The sequence below is a fragment of the Marmota flaviventris genome, chromosome 14, assembly GCF_047511675.1.
Source record: "Marmota flaviventris isolate mMarFla1 chromosome 14, mMarFla1.hap1, whole genome shotgun sequence".
Classification (NCBI taxonomy): Eukaryota; Metazoa; Chordata; class Mammalia; order Rodentia; family Sciuridae; genus Marmota; species Marmota flaviventris.
In genome coordinates this window covers 22,063,030-22,083,708 of record NC_092511.1, presented here as the reverse complement: position 1 = coordinate 22,083,708, position 20,679 = coordinate 22,063,030, and the positions used below count along the sequence as shown (strand labels likewise).

General features: G+C 38.8%; 1 protein-coding gene and 1 pseudogene across 1 annotated transcript in view; one reads left to right on the top strand and one right to left on the bottom strand.

Annotated features, from left to right (window-relative positions):
* Positions 1-11,641: 11,641 nt before the first annotated feature.
* Wdr43 (WD repeat domain 43) overlaps positions 11,642-20,679 on the bottom strand; it is a 42,774-nt gene continuing 33,736 nt past the window's right edge. The window contains exons 14-18 of the mRNA XM_027933468.2: positions 19,555-19,618; positions 15,632-15,745; positions 14,806-14,875; positions 13,314-13,363; positions 11,642-13,210 (exon numbers count right to left, since the gene is read on the bottom strand). Coding sequence (XP_027789269.2) covers positions 13,022-13,210; positions 13,314-13,363; positions 14,806-14,875; positions 15,632-15,745; positions 19,555-19,618 — 487 coding nt within the window. The 3' untranslated portion in view covers positions 11,642-13,021. The remainder of the gene's footprint in view (positions 13,211-13,313; positions 13,364-14,805; positions 14,876-15,631; positions 15,746-19,554; positions 19,619-20,679) is intronic.
* On the top strand, positions 17,790-18,276 carry LOC114091101 (cofilin-2 pseudogene; annotated as a pseudogene).

The window sequence follows — 20,679 nt, the reverse complement described above, 5'->3', positions numbered from 1 at the left end:
ACAAAGTTTGAACTAAATAAATGTTGGCTATGATCCACATTTACATAAAAAGGGCTTTTTCAATAACTGATCAGCTATGCAGATACAAAAAGCAGAAAACCTGGGCTGGGGATATAGTTCAGTTGGTAGAGTGTTTGCCTCACATGCACAAGAGCACCGGAAAAAAAAAAAAAAAAGGAGGAGGAGGAGGAGGAGGAGGAGGAGGAGGAGGGGGAGGAGGAGGGGGAGGGGGAGGGGGAGGGGGAGGGGGAGGGGGAGGGGGAGGGGAGGAGAAGAGCAGAAAACCTGTACAACATTATCAAACAATTTGACTTATTGATATTTATAAAACAGTCTACCCAAAAATAGTAGATAACTCATTCTTTTCAAATACATAAGAAACATTCATACATATAAAGGATTATATAATATAGAGTATGTTCTCTTACCACAAGAGAAATAAATCAAAAAGTAATACCAGAAAGATCTCTAGAAAATCCCCACGTATTTGGAAATTAAAAATCATACTTCTAAATAATCCATGGGCCAAAAGAAAAGTCACAAGAGAAAAGAGAAATTAGAGAATGTCTTGAACTAAATGGAAATTAAAGTACAGTACACAAAAATGTGTGGGGTGCAGCTAAAGCAATATTTAGAGGGAAATTTATCCTTCAATATTCAACTGGATGGTGCATGCCTGTAATCCCAGTGACTCAAGAGGCTGAGGCAGGAGGATTGTGAGTTCAAAGTCAGACTCAGAAACTGAGCAAGACCCTGTCTCTAAATATTTAAAAAAAGGGGTGGGGATGTTGCTCAGTGGTTAAGTGCCCCTGGGTTCAATCCTCAGTACCAAAAAATTTTCTTTTAATTAAAAATAAAAATAACGAACTCTAGATAGGGCAGGGGGGTGGGAGGGAAAGGGAGGGGGCATGGGGTTAGAAATGATGGTGGAATGAGATGGACACCATTATCCAAAGTACACTTATGAAGACACGAATGGTGTGAATATATTTTGTATACAACCAGATATGAAAAATTGTGCTCTATATGTATAATATGAATTGTAATGCAGTCTACTGTCATATATAACAAATTAGAATATTTTTTAAAAATTAAATATATAAATATTAAACTGGAAACAATCCAAACCTCCATGAACAGAGGGATAAATAAACTGTGGCATGTTCACACAAATTCTACCCGGTAATAAAATGAACAAACTACAACAATATCAATGAATCTCAGAAACAGTGACTATCCCAAAACAAGTTCAAATCACAACAGAGAGAGAAATCCAGCTCATGCAGTTAGACAACTTCCTGCTCTCTTCAGAATATCAATGTCATAGGAAAAAACTATGGGGTATAAGGATATGGGAAGAATTTGTCTTAGAGCAAAAGTGACTAAAAACGACAACCAAACTCAAGAGTGAACCTTGACTGGATCATCTGAGGAGGGGGAAAAAGCCAGCTTTAAAAAAAACATTCTAGGAGGCTGCAGTTGTAGCTCTGTGAGCTCTTGCCTAGCATGCGTGAGGCACTGCGTTCCATCCTCAGCACCACATAAAAATAAATAAATAAAATAAAGGCATTGTGTCCACCATCTACAACCCCCCAGCCCAAAAAAAAAAAAAAAAAACAACCATTCTGGGACTGTTGAGAAAAATTGAATAGGCACTAAATATCTGACAACATTACGGAATTACCAATTGATATTTTTGGTATAATGACAACATGGTTATGTCAGGTCATAATTTTTAGGAACTTAACTGACGTATTTAAGAGTAAAGTACAATGCCATCTCTAATTTGCTTTCTAATAGATCACCAAAAATAAATATGTGGGAGCTGGGGATATGGCTCAAGTAGTAGCATGCTCGCCTCGCATGCGTGAGGCACTGGGTTCGATCCTCAACACCATATAAAAATAAAATAAAGATATTGTGTCCATCTAAAAAGCTTAAAATTAAAGATTTAAATAAATAAATAAATATGTGCATGTAAATACAAAAGAAGTAAAATATGAACCACAGGTCACTTTAAGTGGTATGCATACAATTATACTATTCCTTTTAACTTTTCCATATATTTGAAATTTTCGAAAGTTGGAAGTGAAGTACTGGGTTCGATCCTCAGCACCGGATAAAAATAAATTTTAAAAGAATAAAGATATTGTGTCCATCTACAAATAAAAAAATTTTTTTAAAGTTTGGGAAGTGAGGTGAAAAACAAAATTCTATCCCCCCACACTATTACTGAAATAGTATGAAATCAAAGTTGCTATGGACAAAGTCTACTGCGAAAATTAATCCAGTAGTAAATTGTGTGGGTGATTTCTATTTTGACTTTATTATTAGTTGACTTTTTAAGGAAATGAGGATGGGAAAACATTAATTCAAGCTTTTTTCACTGGGCAACTATTAGACTAAGAGCTGCTTTGTCTACTAGCTGGGCATTTGACGGGATAAGCCCAATGCCAGTGTGTCCAGGTCCAAGATATATGTGGACCAGCTGGTACTTTGGGGCACTGCCCACTTCAGTGAAGCTGGAAGTGCATCCCACAACCTAGAGCCTCAGTCTCCTCCAAATCAGGATCCATCTGTGTCCCTCTCATAATGCATATTGCTGGGCAAGTCATTCAGTCACTGTTTTGGGACTCAAGACACCAGAAAACAAAGAGCTAGACGCACTTCTAAGTTTCCTTTGCTAGCCCCAGAAGGCGATGCACCCAAAACTCACACCCTCATCCTGGGCAGGGGTAGACTGGAGGCAATATTGTACATGGGAAGAGGTCAGAGCTTCCAGCTCTTCTGGAAGGCTGCAGGTCTTAGGTAGAAATTTGTACAAACCAAGGCTGACACCTAGCGGTTGCTTTTTTATTTTGATAATTGTACTCAAGAAAGTAACCAGGATAATCCAGACAAGTAATCTAGAGAGGGAGGATGCAAGAAACTATCACTGGAGCACTCTGGTTCTAAGTGCTTCCACTAAATTCACCAAACTCAAGCAACACACGTGTGTGCTGTAAAATCCAAATTCAGAAAGTCAACTGAGAGAAAGAACCACTTGGGGAACCTGAGAAATGTTTGTCTTAGGATCTCCCACTTATCAAATCTCCTTTTGGTTTCTTAACCTAGATAATCTCCCATACTTAAGCAAAGACCTCAGTTCTAAGGTGTGGAGTTGTAACTTCCTAGAAAGCACCTATTAAGCATCTAGTTGCCCCTTGCTTTCACTGTTCCTGCTTCCCAGAAAGTCCTCCCTCAAGTCCTAAAATCACTCTGAGCCCTGTTGAAAATAGATCAGTCTCTCTTGTGGCTTCCACGGCCCTTCACTTCTTTCCACTTTGTATCATAATCAGTTGCTCATCTGTGTCTCTCTCTACCCATCCTATACCTAAATAATAAGTGCCACAGTTCCACTTCCAGGCACATTCCAATACTGGGCATCAAATGCAATCACCTGTCTGCAAAACACCATGTACACAGCTGCAAGTGGCTAAAAAAAATCCTTATCATTGAAGAGGCTCCTACCTCTGCAGACGCAGTGCTTCCCTGTCCCATGAAGTTTAAATTCATGAAGTAAAAGCTTGGCAAATATTATGTAACAGTCTGATCTCCTTTGCTTAAATTGAGACATTCAAAACCAGAGACTCCTAAAAGAGCATCTAGATCATTTGTTCCAGTGTAACTACCCAGCTCAGGGAGGTAGAAACAAGAGCCACAACTTCTCAAATTAAAAAAATTATCATCATCATCATCATCATCATCATCATCATATTATATTCCTGTTAAATGAGCAAAGTCAAACTTTATAATATTCCATGAAATCAATTCTCATAAATTAACCTATTGGCTGATCATAAGCCCAATCAGTATTCCCATAAGATTTATTTGTAACTTGGGGTGGAGCACGTGAAAATTCATCTGTAAATTGTTACAGCCATACTGAGAGGCAACTAGACAGAATCTATGGAGATTTAAAGTACATGCTGCGACCAAATTCCACTTCTCAGTGCCCACCCTGAAAGATCCTGGCTTAGGTGCATGAGCAGCACAACCAAGGTCACTGCAACCTTCACTTTCCTGAGAATCTGGAAACAACCCAACCATCATCCATCAAGAGATGCCTCGTGAGTCTGAAGCTGCAGCAGTGGTTCTCAAAAGTGAGAACGCACTGAGAAGCAGCAGCGCTGAGGGTTAACAGCAAGCACATTCTCTGGCTCAACAAGTCAGAATGCCAGGGTGGGGCAAAGCAGCCTGTTTTACAGCCCTCTAGTAGATCTTGGTGCAGCTTTAGTTTTTTAAATTAAATTTTCTTTAATGTTTAAACAAATCTTCTAAATTATCATGAAAAGTAGTTTAATAGGTATGTAACACTCTTCTTTCCCTCTTTCAAGAAAACATCAGAGCTAAAAGCACTTCTAAGTTTCCTGTGCTAGCCCCAGAAGGCGGTGCACCCAAAACTCCACCCTCATCCTGGGGGGGGGGGGGTAAATTGGAGGCGATATTGTACGTGGGAAGATGTCAGAGCTTCCAGTGCTGGTTCCATTGGCTCGGAAGACTGAGGCAGGAGGAGTTCAAAACCAGCCTCAGCAATTTAGCGAGGCCCTAAGCAACTCCGTGAGACCCTGTCTCTAAATGAAATACAAAAAAGGGGGGGGGGGTGCGGTTCAGTGCTTAAGCACCGCTGGGTTCAATCCTCAGAACCCCCCTCAAAAAAAAAAAAAAAAAAAAAAAACCTCAGCAAAGTTTGCCCATCAACTCTTCCAAGAACTTTTGTGTATCAGGCATCATTTTTTGAGTTATGGTAGTTGTGAGTACATTAAACCTCACTGGGAAGCAGTACTTCTGTTGCTTGAATCCTGATACATGCAACGATTGCAAAGCAGCCCTCCTCTAAACCACCACCTTTAATCTCCCCTGATGTGATTTTAGAGAATAAAGTATTCTATATTTTTAACTTGGGAAGTCCTCCAAAATACATTGGATTGAAAAACAAAAGCTAAATTGCAGTGTGCTACACACAGTGTATCATTAAAACCACTTGTTTTCCAAGAGGACATTTATATTATACAAATCCATAGGAAAAGATTTAGAGGAACCCAGACTCCAAAGTAACATGTTTGGTTATCTCTGCATAGAACCGTTCCAGGCTGGGATTCTGGAAGGGGATCATGGTTCAGCAAAGAGTGTGTAAACTTATTTGTAAACTTTCATCTTGTTTTTTTTTTTTTTTAAACTAGGATGTGTTTCTGTATTACCTAATTAAAATCAATTAGATGCCTGAGTAGTCAAATACATAAGAGACAAAGCAGAATGGGTGTAGCTGGGAGCTGGAGGGGTGTAGGGAATTATTGTTTAATGGGTAAAGCTTCAGCTCGAGGGGATGAAAAAGTGCTGGACATTGATGGTGGCTATGGTCATAAAACACTGCGAATGTGCTCACTACCATGGAACTGTGCAGTTTAAAATCGTAAATTTCCTATTATGTATATTTAACCATTACTTTAAAAAGGAATATATTTTTAAACACTTAAACTCTTAAGAGAGGAAGGCACCAGTTCAATTCATAATGAGCCAATTTTTAGCATGAAGATTGGCCTCTTCCCATGTCTCCAGCATGGTGTGACCCTGTCCCTGGTGTGTGGGTGACTGGACACATTAGCCAAAATGTAGCCAATCAATAGTCCCCCCTCCCCAAATTGGGAGTTTGGACTGGCTCAGGCTCCCCTCAGGAAAAATACATTCCAGAAAGTGACAAAGGAGGTTCCTAAAGGCATGGGTGAAATTAAGGGAACCAAGGGAGGATGAGGCATCCTAGGGCAGGCAAGGGAGGAAAACCCCTAATGGGAGGGAATGTTTTGGAACCCCAGCAGGAGCATAGGCAGAGGACCATGGAGACCCCTGCTCAACCCAGCCTGGTGAACCCCTCACCAGAAAATGAAGATTCTGACCCACACCTCCCACCCTTGGTCTTTCCCAAGGAAGCTGGGCTGATGCTGTGAGACTCAACTTCCCAGGACTGAGAGAGGGACAGGGAAATCCCAGCAGGTAGCCATGACCATTATAGCATCATGACCAAAGGACAGTAAGGAGCCAAAGGACAGAGAGAACTGAGGTGGGAGAGAGGGGGCCAGAGGAAGGCCCTAATGCTTCTCACCCTAATTTGTGTGTGGGAATCTCATGTTAGGGCCTTCCCCCTAGAGCTACCCACAGCACATATTTTCCTTTGTAGCCTTGTATTCTTGAGAGAGAAAGAGGAAGGAAAATGACTAACAAAATGCAAGGAATTCCTGCCTAGCTCCAGAATGAGAAATGTTTCTTAAGCTTAAAAATAAAAATATATCAGGGCTGGGTTTGTGGCTCAGTGGTAGAGCACTTGCCTAGCATGTGTGAGGCACTGGGTTCGATTCTCAGCACCGCATATAAGTAAATGAATAAACCTAAAGGTCCATCAACAACAAAAATAAAACTACATCGTGGAAACAAAATAAACAGCAAACTAGAAAATATTTGTGATGTGTTTGACAAGGGATGATTATCTTTTTAAAAACTTGAGATAAGGGCTGGGGTTGTAGCTCTGTGGTAGAGCGCTTGCCTCTCATTTGTGAGGCACTGGGTTCGATCCTCAGCACCACATAAATAAAATAAAGGTACTGTGTCCATCTACAACTAAAAATTAAACAAGAGATAAATAAGACAATTCAAGGATGGAGAGGATCTGAACCCATATCGCACTAAATACCAATGGCAGTGAATGTGAAAAAGAATCTGAACTGAGAGTCATGATGAAATGGAAATAAACAGATGTAACCTTTCTAGAAGGGGATTTGGGCATGTTTCTTAAAGCCTTGTCATTTCACTCAGTAACACCACTTCCACAAATAGTTCATAATAACATATTTTAAGAAAAATGCAAGCCAGACATGGTGGTGCACACCTCTAATCCCAGCGACTCAGGAGGCTGAGGCAGGAGGATCACAATCACAAGTTCATGGCCAGCCTCCTCTGCAAATTAGCAAGGCCTTAAGTAACTTATCGAGACCCTATTTCGAAAAATAAAAAGGGCTGGGGATGTGGCTCAGTGGTAGAGTGCTTGTCCAGCATGCACGAGGCCCTGGAGTCAATCCTCAGCACTGCCAAAAAAAAAAAAAAAAATCATTAAAGGAAAAAAAATTTCTTTATTCACTTCAGTGTCTTTAGAAAAGCGTGTGTCTACCCTGAATTTTTTTAAAATGACAGAATCAAAAGGTCTTTTCCACTACCCTTATGCTTTACCCTCCTTTCCCATGCTGGAAAAATGTCTAACAATTGATCTGAAAAGGGTTAGGCAGGGGCTGCACTTGAACGTTCTGTGTTCCTAGATACAGTTCTATTTGGTTTTTGCAGCATCCTTGAGAAAGGTGGCGCTGTTGTTACTCTCCTGCTACATACTAAAAAATTAAAAAGGAAAAATACTAAGTAGACCAATCACTGCCACCATGATGCAGTCCCAGAACTGGTGCTCTAGACTCTGGTCCTAAATTTAGTCTCTTTCCACAATAGGCTGAATTGTATTTCTGGTAGCCCATCTTTCATTTCCTGCACCCAATGCTATCACAAGTTACCAATGAAAGAGACCAATTCAGTGCACAATATGACTGTGCAAAATGACATAATGGTACACCTAAATGGTTAAAATGTTAATGATTATGTGTATTTTACAGCAATAAAAGGAAAACTTCCAGACTGAGAAATAATTAACGTGGAATCCAGTGAAGTTTGTTCCTTAGGTGTAACCCCATGTTCTGTGTGGACCCTCAGTCACCAGCAAACTATCCCCTAACCAGCAGCTTTAAGTGGTGCCAAATTCCAGTCAGTCACCATTCTGTTAACAAAAGTTAATAGGCTAGGTGTGGTGGTGCACTCTGATAATCCCAGTGGCTAAGAAGGCTGAAGCAGGAGAATCACAAGCCCAAAACCAGCCTCAGCAACTGAACTAGACCCTGTCTCTAAAGTAAAAAATAATTTAAAAGTGGGGCCGGGGGAGACAACTGGGGATGTGGCTCAGTGGTTAGGAACCCCTGGGTTCAATCCCTGGTACCAAAAAAAAAAAAAAAGAGCAGAACAGGCAGCGTGATGTGAGAGGCCCTAGTACAGCACGGGGAAAGGCCAGGACGTCAAACAAACCCTGCCAACACTGGCAGGCTCACCAGCCATGAAGACTGCCCAATTCACTTCTTAACTCTGGCTCAAAAACAATCTTCCGATTTTAAAACTGGGTTAGTGTGTAACTTTCCTGTTTAGAATGAAAACAAGTTACCACCCCACAAGAGGCTGCTCCACCTGAGATGATTTCCTCACAATTTACACACATCATGGAAACTCCATTTTTTTTTGGAAGCCTGTCATGACTCTGCTGTGTAAAACTGACCAACTCCACTCATGAGCTTTAAGAAGCTGCAAAGCTTTTGCCCAGCTTCAGAACATCATGACCACACAGGGTGCTCGTGCTAGGCAGGCATGTTCTACGCTCCCCCACCATCCCAGGAGGGAGAGATCTCACTGGAGCAACCTGGACCACAACAGGGCAAGCCTGTAACAAAAGGCTTTCCTTACCTATTTAGAGAATCCTTTTTAATGCACAAGGCCTTGGGTTCGATACCCAGCACCACCAAAAAACAACAACAAAAAAAACCTTTTTAAACTTTAGCACCCAAAACATACAAAATTTCCTCCCCCCTCGAGCCATTATTGCCTAGAATATGCCATGCAACTCAATGTAGTTAATTTTCAACTTTAGTGTTTTTGACATCCCTCATCCGACATGTGAAGTTAACATACTACATTCAAGCAAACATCATTTTGCATGGTCCTCTACACAGATTTATAATTACTCTGTTCTCAGGAATATTTTCACACTAAATGTAACTCATTTATACATGTAAATCCACAATGCTGAGCAGCCAATCTAGTCAGCACCTTATAAAGACTGCACAGTCTCTAGCCTCTGATTCTTTTTCAGTTTCTTCAATTTGAATAAAACATGCTAATCCAGTCGCACTGCTGTGGTCTCTCATTCTGCAACTGCTTTGTGATCTAGTGTACAATTTCGTGTGCTGAGGTGCCACAAAAGTCAAGACAACTACACTGGAGTAAAAGAAAAATAGAATTTTATGCCTGAGTTACCTTCAAAGAAAGGATCAACAAACAGTCATATAAAGGGCAACATAAAAACCACTGCAGCCCGGGCGACTTCACCAGTAATCATATCAATCACAGCTGAAAGAAACTGCAGCTGAGTGATGCCATGAATTCAAATTTGAAGGGAATGGAAGAAACAATGTCAATTCCTCCTACCTCACTGTGCACCGTCCTCTGGGGTTTCTCTTCTTTCCTGCAGCAATGGAGCACCAGGCCTCAAAGCTCCTGTTTACATGACTCCCTTGGGAAGCTCACACTTGCTCAAATTTCTGCCTCCATCCCGCCTTCTCTCCCCAGGAATAATAGATCTCAACAATCTAACAAGTCCAACTTGTCCCTCTCCCATCAAACCTGCTCCCACCCACATCAGCATGCAGGTACTCTAGCAAGAAGCACTCCTCACCCTGGAGTGCTACCTGACACCTCTCTTTCTCACACTTCACAGGAAACCCCAGTACCCCTAATTTCAAAACAATCCTGACTGAAAGTACACCATCACCAGCTCCTCTACTGATAGTCCAAGTTAGTACCCTCATTGTTTCCTTGGATTACTGCATCCTATTTGGTTCTGCCTACTAAGAAAACAGCCCTTCCTCCTTTCTCACTACAGGATACTTAATTCTCAACACAAAAGCTGGACTTTTCTGCTCAAATACCACAATTCCACATTTCTCTGAGCATAAACCAGTGCCTACAAGTCTGCAAGGCCCTATGCAACTACTTACTTTCTGATCTCATCTCTCCGACACACTCTCCCTTTCTCAATATCCACCATATTGACCTCCTCTCCACATTTCAACACAATAAAACATATGCTGACCCCAAGGCCTCTGCTCCAGCCATCTCCTCTGCCTAGAAGACTCCTTCCCCTAGATACCATACTTAGCCAACTCGCAGGCCTCCTCCAGGTCTACATTCAAATCCTTCCTCAGTAAGTCCTACCCTAATCACTTAAATCTGCAACCTGCACTCCCCAAACCCAATGACCCACCTCCTTCTCTGCTTTTCTTCCCTGTATCAATTACCATGTTACATACTATTAAAATTTCCTTACTCATCACATATTGCTTATTGCCAAGATCTCCCTGGTAATGTGTCAGTTCCTCAAAGGAAGCGTTTTAAGTCAGCTTTCCATCGCTAACATTAAATAACAGAGGCAATTAACTTATAAGAAGAAAAGTTTTATTTTGGCTCACAGATGTGGAGGTTCCAGTCCAAAACTAAGGCTCCATTTATTGAGCCTCTGTCAACGGCAGCACATCATGCTGTGAGCCTGTGGCAGAGCAGACTACTCACCTCATGTGCCAGGAAGCAAAGCTCAAGAGGTCTCTTCTGATCAAGGTCCCATAATCTGAGGACCTGTACCCAATGCCCCAGCTACCTCCTACTGGGACCCACTTCCTAAAAGTTCTAGCACCTCCCAAGAACGTGACTCTGGGGACCAAGTGTTTAATAAGACACAATGTTTGGGGGACACTTATCCAAACCACAACAGGCAGGTATTATTTTTCCCCATTGTTCAGTGATACCAAGCAATGAAATCATACTAGGCAGAGAGAAAGCAATCAATACGCATTTGCTAAGATGAATAAATGGCAAATTTGGGAATTAATCCAGACAGGAACCTGACAAATGTCAACGCATCCAATGTTGCACTCTCCAGGTCTCAGTTCTGACCTTCAGGCACCAAACCTGAAGCCTTCACATCTACTTATACCAAAACATACTTATTTATTCAATATCCTCATCTAGACCCAAGGAATTTACTTCTACAAATTCATTTCAAACACAAGCACTTATTTAAGGATTCTTGCCCAAAGCATTAAAACAGAAATCTAAGGAAACAATCAGACAAATCCAGAATGCAGTACACTGTTCAACACAATTTAGCAAGCTCATTAAATTTCAACCAAGTGAGGGGGAATATTGTGGATTATCAGAATTTGACAACTAAATATGATATACATATGATTGGTGACTTGGTTAGAGGGCTAACATTAAAAAAAAAAAAAAAACCCACACACAACACTTCATTTTCTGAATTGACCAGAAAATTGATTAAATTTTGATTAAAAAGCCTAAATCAACTCTGGACTTTTCTAAACCAAAAAAACTCACAAATCAATAAATGAGTAAGATATCATCACATAGTTCTCATTTACTTCTAAACTAGGGTAAAGGAAACGTGACTCCCAGGACCTGCTCTATCAGCACACGTGCCTCTTCCTTATTGTCACTACAGCCATACATTGTAGAGTCACAACCCAGCCACATGGGACAGCTTGAAGAAACTACCAGCTTTACCTAACACTAAAGACAAAATTCTTGATTCTTTCATGTAAAAACTCTAGGTTATACAACAAATCTTGAAAGCATTTACCTATTAATGCTACTGGAGTAAAATCCCTTTTTAAAAACCTTCATACCATAAACCCAACCACGTGGCTGAATTCCTCTACATATACCACAAGACAAGCACTGGGTAAAGATGAGTATTTATTCACTTTACAAAGAGATGGTATTAAATTGCCATTGATAAACACATACCACTATATATCACACCAGCAGCTCAAACTGTGTTCCCAAGAGGTGCTGAGGGTTCCAGCTCCGCGAGCTGAGCACAGAAACCTCTGTTCTGCCACAGATGTTAAAAAGTCCCTCAAGAGATAATTATTTGTTTTACATATTCACAGGTGGGAAAAGATAAATCCATCTGCCTAGCCCTTCCTAAATACTGGCTCATTCTTTAAAAACAAAACAAAGCAAATTCCTAATAATCTGAAAAAGCTTTTGTAGCGCACCAAAATACTTATTAATACATAAAAAATCTTGAGTTGAATTTATTTTTTTAAAGATACCCTAACACTGCCAAGTCGGCAATGAAAAAGGACAAAAAACATTAAAATTACTGAATTATAAAAATATTTTCTTTGGAAAAAAAATTCCAACAAGGTTATCATTAATATCTAAAACCAAAGAGAAAAAAATAAACAATAGTTCTTTGATTCATTAGTAATTTAAATAAAAATGAAAACCTCTTCAAAAGCAGCTATGAGTGAATTTTTTAAAAAGTTACGGGTAATGAGCACTTCTAAATCTAAATACACTGATTATTTTTGTACAGGCAATCTGCAGCCAAGAAAATTTCTCAATATGGCTAAATCTTTAGTTTTTTAATTATCATAATTTTCTGTTTTGTTTTAAAAAAATATTTCACATGACAGCTTAAAAAATAAGTGGTTGTTTTGAGGAAGCACTCCAAAATTTCAGTTGGACTTGAGTCAGATAACCACAGTTAATACACAAGCTAGGGATACTGGTAAATAGGGTTTTTGTTTCTGTTTTAATCACAATAATTCTTAACTCCAGTTTTTAGTTATTCCTTCATATTTTATTAAAATGTACCAAATTAAAAACTTTTCACTGTGCTGCTTCACATATGGATTTGATGAAGGATACCAACCTGAGAAGAGCTGACTCATTCACAAGCGTCCAGTTTCTGAAACCCTGTGGGATATGTCTGTCTTCACTTAAGTCAATTCCTGACGTAACCAATCATATTAAGATATTATATTATAAAAATATACCATATATTGGACACTCATGTCAGTACATTGCAGAAAATGTGTCTATTTACTGTGTAAAGTTTATTAACATTTGAACGAAACACTCTTATTTACACAGTTAAAAGTCTGGGGCACTCAGGACAGCAAGGTGGCATGGGAATCGCCGCTGTGAAGGTGGAAATGTGCAGCGGTCCTTGGCGTCCTGGCACGGGGACAACCCTCCCTAGGAGGACTCCGCAGCAGTGGGAAAGGTGAGTCAGGGTTCACAGTCTGACTGGCTTGCTCTTCTGTCTTCACTCCTCTTCACTTTCATTTTCAGGATCTAAATCAGAATCTCCATTTAATTCTTTTTCACTTGCCCCATCTCTGTCCTCACCATTTTCTTCTTTTTCTTCAGCATCCTCATCTTCCTCCTCATTCTCTTCATCAATGTCCTCATCTTTTTCACTTTCTTTCTGTTCCTCATCTTCATCCCAGTCATCCTGGTAGATATGTGAAGGAAGAAAAACAATCATGAAAGGCTCAATCTCATGGAGCAATGAGGCTATAAAGGCAGATTTATGTACCAGGAAACAAATAACTCACATCAGAATCCTTATCTGCTACTTCATCATCAGACTCCTCTTCAGAAGATTCTGTAGGGAGGGGGAAAATCTAGCTTTAATTTTGTGAACAAGGGAGAGAGCATGTCCCTAAAAACTAAGAAGGACCAAATTCCTAAACTTACTTTTAGTAATACTTATTATTCATCTATCATTCATGCAAGAAATAATGTTAATTTAATAAGCTTATCTGAATAAAACTGCAATCTATTTATACTATTCCTTCAAGATGCTATTAGAAAAGACTAAGTACACAAACACCTACAAACCCTCAACTTAAAATACAAGCCATTTCTGGACCACCAAATAACCTGGATTTCTCTGGATGTAGAAAAATTATATCAAAAGTGCTGGCTTATAAACAGAGAAGAATGGAAGCATTAGCATTTTTAAAACCATAATAAAAATACTAATTATGGAAATATTATTAACTGACATGTTAAATATATGATTGTGAGAAAAAATATTCAAATGTAAAAGTAGTAGCAGAGCTATATTATTTTCTAAGCACCTTGGAAAATAAATGGAGAAGAAAATGTCACTGATTTTAGCATCATTAATGTAATAATAAGCACAATGTGATTCTTGGATGTGATGTCATCTGAAAACACATTTACATTGATAAATTCCCACAAAATGTTTGACTTAAAAAATTCAACCGGGCTGGGGATGTGGCTCAAGTGGTAGCGCGCTCGCCTGGCATGTGTGGGGCGCTGGGTTCGATCCTCAGCATCACATAAAAATAAAATAGAGATGTTGTGTCCATACAGAAAGGAAGCAAATATAAGATGAGGAACCTATGGAGTCAACTACCTGTCTCTTCATGTCTACATCATCTTAAGAGAGAATTCATATGTATGTGAATAAAACACTTTGCAAATGCACACACATACACAAAAAGTAGTAAAAGAATTTTAATACCAAAAAGCTAGAGAACTATGGCTTTAAAATATGTGAAAGCAAGAGTTGTGCACGGTGAAGCCGTGGCTAGGAAGGTGAAGGTAGGAGGATCACAAGTTTAAAGTAAGCCTCAGCAACTTAGGGACACTCTGTCTCTAAATAAAATATTAAAAGGGGATTTAGTGGTTGAGTGCCCCCAGGTTTATTCTCCAATACCAAAAAATAAACCTCTGGGCCTAATATCCTATCCTATAAGAGGTTTTAATTAACTCAATTTTAGATTTTAAAACAATTTTGGTCATTAAAGTTTTCTAATGAAGTACTAGTTTCACCAACATTTTCACATGTACTAGCATAAAATTTGCTCAGGATTCCTCCGTTACACACCTTTTCTGTCACTGTGTCATACTTGTACCTTCTCTTTTATCATAGCTTTTTGCCACAGACTTGACTATTTTAAGAGAGATTTGTCAAAGCAAGACTTTATATGAATGTTCTCACACAGTAAGAAAAGTGAGTCACTATGAAACACTTCACTATTTCAGTTCAAGATTCTACCCTCCTGCCATCTTTACCTTCTTCATACACCAACTTTGCCTTCTGTCCAGGGGAAGTCATTCCCTTCGTTTTCTCTGACGCTGTAACCTAAAAAAGTAGAATTTTTAAGCAAAGTACATATCTATCCCAAGTATCCCAACCACTACCACACCCATCTCCCACCATCACCCATTCATTCTCCTCCCATAAGAATGAATGATCTGAATACAATATGGAGCAAATGGGGGAGAGGAGGGAGCACCTTCAAATACCTGGAGAAAAGAATTACTTTGTAAAAGTTGGGAAAAACCTCTGAGGTGATTAGAGTATGTTTCTTTGCCAAAAATTTAACTGCAGAAAAATCCTGTAACTTGTTCATAATAACATTATCAACCTAGCTATATTAACAACTGAAATATCCTAGTGAGAAACAATTTAAATATAAGTTGAAAGGGGGGTATAACTAATCTTTCTAACTGTGAAATGGATAATATTTACAAGGTAAAGCCTGGATTCTGTTTTTCCAGCTAAATGAAGTAGCCCTCAAATATCAGGTAAGCAATACCCCCCACTGCCTTGGGGAAAAGAGGGTGTAACCAGAGATTGAACCCAGGGGTGCTTTATCACTAAGCTACATCCTCAGTCCTTTTTAATTTTTGTTTTGAGACATCATCTAAGTTGCTTTGGGCCTAACTAAGTTACTTAGCCTACCCTTGAACTTCTAATTCTCCTGCCTCCACCTTGAAAGTTGCTGGGATTACAGGCATGTGCCACCATGAACAGCTTATTAGGTAAGCAATCTTATTTATACTCCATTCCTATCACAATCAAAAGTGTTGGTTAGAAATACTCTCATTTACCCACCTGTGTGATTAGAAGGATAAGCTTTCCATGAAGATGTGAGAGTTTCTGAAAAGTTTTGACTCTGCTTTCCATTAGTTGATACAGTGTCCCCAGCTGGTGTACCAGATCAGGCAACTAGCGGGGGGAAAAATGATTGTTTGGTATTATCACATACAGAGATGAGAAATATACAGATCAGATCAGCTCCACTTTAGCGTTCAGCCACTACATAAGCATCTGCTAACAAGTACTTCCAATAGCAGTGGCTGCTGGGGACACAGCCAAGCAACATCACAAATCTTCACAAAAGGACCACAATATCCCAGCAGGAAAATTAAAAAAAAAAAAAACTCTAAAATAATAATAATAATGATGATACATGGTTAGGAGGGAGAAAACTACCAGGTAGGGCAAAACTACAGGATGGAAGTTCTTCATATTGATAAATTATTTCAGGTAAAATCAGTACAAAGTACATAATTTAAAAAACATCTCTATGACACATCTCTGGCTAGAGGGGACTCTCCTCTGACTCTTATTCTCCAATGACGGCACATTATCTATCCTTACCATAAAGAATCAGTGAGTTAGAGGGAGTTTTTCCCAGCTCCCAGAGACCAGTAGGACAGAACAAGACAGAATTGACCCAAATAGCATTCCTATTATTGAATCCCATAAATCATTAAAGGAGAAAATCTTTTGTCCATGTAGAGCTATAGAAAAAGGGACCCTAACTTTCTCCTATAATCAACCTTTATTTAATCTCCTATTTCTGACACTTGTGCATAAAATGGTATTTCATTCCTGTTTGTAAACAGCAGATAGGCACAAAAATAAGTAACACAAGGTTTACTGTGATTACATTTCAATTTATCATCTCCCATTTTTGTACCCCCATTCAGACTATGAGATCCAAGATGGGGATCAGAGTGCCTTAAACATCTATAGCCAACAGAGATGTTGGCTTAGAGAATAAACTTAAATATATCTTTAATCTATGATGCTCACTTCAGTAGTTGATTCCAGAAGAGATTTCACTTCAAGGCCTCTGGGCCTCTTGCTTCTAAGCAAGTAACTGAGATTTAGTATCACCCAGTATTCTAGCCAGGGTTCTAAAACATATCATGTTTGCTTTAATCATCACATGCAGATCACCATGCTACAAAGCCACTCCACACACTACTGCCCTCAATTCACCTCCCAGGATTCCTGCAGGCTAGGAGATCTAATCCACTCTATTGCTTGTCTGTACACCTATTTAACATTTTGGCCGAGTTCTCCCTAGACACACAAAGAATGCACAGCTGACCTCAAAGCAGTTTAACAATTTTCACATCACTAAAGCCAAAAGGAATCTGAGACACAGAAAAGGAACAGGGACCATGTAGGAGTTGTATAAACTATGTTAAGAAAGGAAGAGCTATAGTTTAAAGAATAATTAAGGAGCTGGACAGAAATAGTGGTGCATGCTTGTAATCCCCAGTGATTTAGGAGAACAAGGCAGAAGGACTGCAAGTTCGAGGCAACTTAGGGAGACTCTGTCTCAAAAAAAAAAAAAAGTAAAAACTAAAGGGCTATGAATGTAGCTCAATGGTAGAGTGCCCCTGGTTTCAGTCCAAAAAGAGAAAAGAGCAACTAAGGATTTTCAGTGATCCACTAAAACTTTTCAAGAAAATTTATTGAGCCAAATTATAATGTTATATTGTATGCATGTACAAATATGCAACAACAAATCTCATCACTATGAGAAAATGTGGGGAAAAAAATACTGTGGGCTGGAGATATGGCTCAGTGGTACAGTGCTTGCCTAGTTGTGTAAGGCACTGGGTTCAATTCTGAGTACTGCAAAAAAAGGGGGTGGAGGTATATTTTTAAAGTGCTAGATAATCAAATCAGAGTATATAATTTTAATTCTATTTCTAGTTTAAAATATAACTGATGGAACAGATAACAAAGAACTCATAAAAAACTTTTTCTGACATTAAGATTTTATCTTCCTTCTCTTCTATCTGAATAAATAATATAATTCACATACCAATGAAAAGCTGGCAGCCAACTCTAGCAAAATGCCAGTTTAGAGCTCCTGGCGTGACCTGCACTTGCTGCTGTCTGCCTGCCCCTCCTCCTCTTCCCAGAGCCACAGAGCTGGAGCAGCTGACACATCACAGCCTCAAACACTATGGCATCTGGAGTTACAGTGAATGATGAAGTCATCAAAGTTTTTAATGATATGAAAGTAAGGAAATATTTTACACAAGGAGATTAAAAAAAAAGAAAGAAAGAAAGCAGTTCTCTTCTGTTTAAGTGATTAAAAAAAAAGACAAATAATTGTAGAGGAGGCAAAGCAGATCTTGGTGAGTGACACGTGATACTGTAGAGGACTCTTACACATCTTTTGTGAAGTTGCTGCATCTGAATAATTGCCAGTATGCTTTGTACATTGCCACACATGAAACAAAACAGTTCAATAAAAAAGTCTTTTATTTATATTCTGGGATCTTGAACTGTACCCTTAAAAAGATGATTTATACTAGCTCTAAAGATGCCATTAAAAAGAATTTACAGGTATTAAACTCAAGTGGCAAGTAAATGGCTTGGATGATATTAAGAACCATTCGACATTTGGAAAGAAACTGGGAGGCCACACAGTAATTTCACTTAAATAAAAATTGTCGTATATTAACCCCATTAAGTGCCATCTGGCTATTAAGGGGATTTAATTTCTCCAATTCAATCCATTGAAAAAGCATTAGTGTTTTTTTTTTTTTTTGGTTTTGTTTTATTTTGTTGTTTTTTTCCTTTCCACTGGGCCCTTGCAACACAGTGAATGATGGAGATACCAGTCATTTAAGCAGCCTGTCAGTGACTGCCATTAGACCCTTTAATATGGTTACTTTTATATAGAACCCACTGTCTCATTTTAGCCAAAACAACAGGTTTTATGCCTCCCTTGTGGCAAGCACTAAAATAAATGTGATGGCCAATGTGAACGGCTTAGAATACTGCCAAGGATAAGCAGACTAAATGCCTTGAAAGTATTATACAGTGATCAGATGGTGAAATTGTAGTTCCATAAGGCACTGGAGCATCATATACTCCACCTACCTTGGCAAGCCTTCTTTTGAGACATGGCAGCACAAATATAACACTATGCATTAAAACACTTCTTTAAAAAAGAGTAATCCCCCAAAAAGAATGCCAATTAAGTTTCATTAACTATGTCATCAATTTATTCTACTATCTCAGTGTTCATTCCTATCACCTGAAGATCTTTTTAAAAGAAATAGCTATTAGTGCCTTTTTTGTTTTCCATTGAGTGTATACTGTAAATCTTAAGAATTTTATATTCACCATGTGAGTCTCGACCCACTAAAGATATTGAATATGATGGCAATTTCTGTATAAGACCTTTCAATGTAACACTATTTTGAGATCAAACTCCTCACCCTCACAAAAACGACCACTGCAATAAAAATCGTGGACTGGTTTAAAACAAAAACAAAAAACGCCAGTTTAGTTATTTTACATCATTTTTATCCTCCCAAGACAAGGCAAGACAGACATGTCAGCATATATGAAGACTTTAAAATTTGGCAGTGTTTTTTAAGAGGACGGTAAGGATATACACAATGTAACAATTTTGCTGAGCAAGTACTGTGTAGAGAAAAACATGATTAATATATCAATATATAATATTTCTCCTTCCTGTATTTTTAAAAGCCTTCTTATACACTATATATTACTTTTAAGATTCAGGAGGGAAAAGGGTCACACAGTTTAATTTAAAGAAAGGATTCATGTAAAGTCACCTGTGAAAAAAATAAAATCTCTAAAAGAAACATCTAGTGGGTGAAGAAAAGAGATAAGAGGTGGTTCTGTTCAGCATTTATCAAATTTTATAATGCTTAGCTAAACCAAACTATTGATACTCAGAAAAGACTTACTGTGGATAGGTATGATGCATGAACCGTTAACACACATTTCAACCACTGAACCATTAAAACAGCACTGGAAAAAAAAAAAAAAAAAAAAAACTCCAAGTAAATATCCACAAATTCAAAACTAAATACAACCGAGTTAAAATTTTAGAAAAATACAGATAGGCAAGTGAAGATCTAGAATTTATGCTGTGAAGATGACCATAATAAATCAACAACTAGCTCTCTCCGCTTTCTGATTACCATGTGAGCTGCTTCCCTCTGCCACACTCTTCCTCCATGATGTTCTGCTTCACCTTGAGCCCTGAGGAATGGAACTGGCTTTCTATGGACTAAGACCTCTGAAACTGATTTTCAGAGAAATGGAATCAAGAAGGAGGCTTTAAGGGATTTGCTCATGTGACTGTGGAGGCGTGGGAGTCTGATGTCTGGAAGGCGGGCTGGCAGGCTGGAGGCGGAGGGAAGAGTTGACCTTGCAGCTGGAGTCTGAAGGCAGGCAAAATTCTCTCCTCAGGAAGGTTTTGTGGCTCTTACTATCTTCATCATACAAGGTCATGACTGTACAGCAGAGAAACCAACATCTCCCTGCCCATAAGAATAAAGAAACTATGGACCTAGAAACTGAAGCAATGGCTCTCTCAAGAATACAAGTTGAGGGACTTGGGTTGTGGCTCAGTGGTAGAGCACTTGCCTAACACGTATGAGGCACTGGGTTCAATCCTCAGCACCACATAAAAATATATAAAAAATAAGACAAAGGTATTGTGTCCATCTACAACTAAAAGTATATTTTAAAAGAATGCAAGTTAAAAATTAATTATACTTAATGATATTGGAAAACAGTCATTTTATCTTCTTTTAAAAGTCCTGTATTTCCCTTGGCAGTTAGAAGTGCAGGCTTTAAGGGCTTACTTCACTATATTATTTCTCTGCTAGCAAATCAATAAAACTTCCTTTTTCTCAAAAATAAATAAACAAACAGCTATGCATTTAATATTCATGTTGTATTTTTCACTGAGTTTGAGATTCCTGAAAAACACTAACTTCCTAGAGTAGGGACTGGAAAAATAAGACAAAAATCAGTCCCTCCAAAACAACTTCAAAATAAAACCTATGCTTTACTTCAAATTA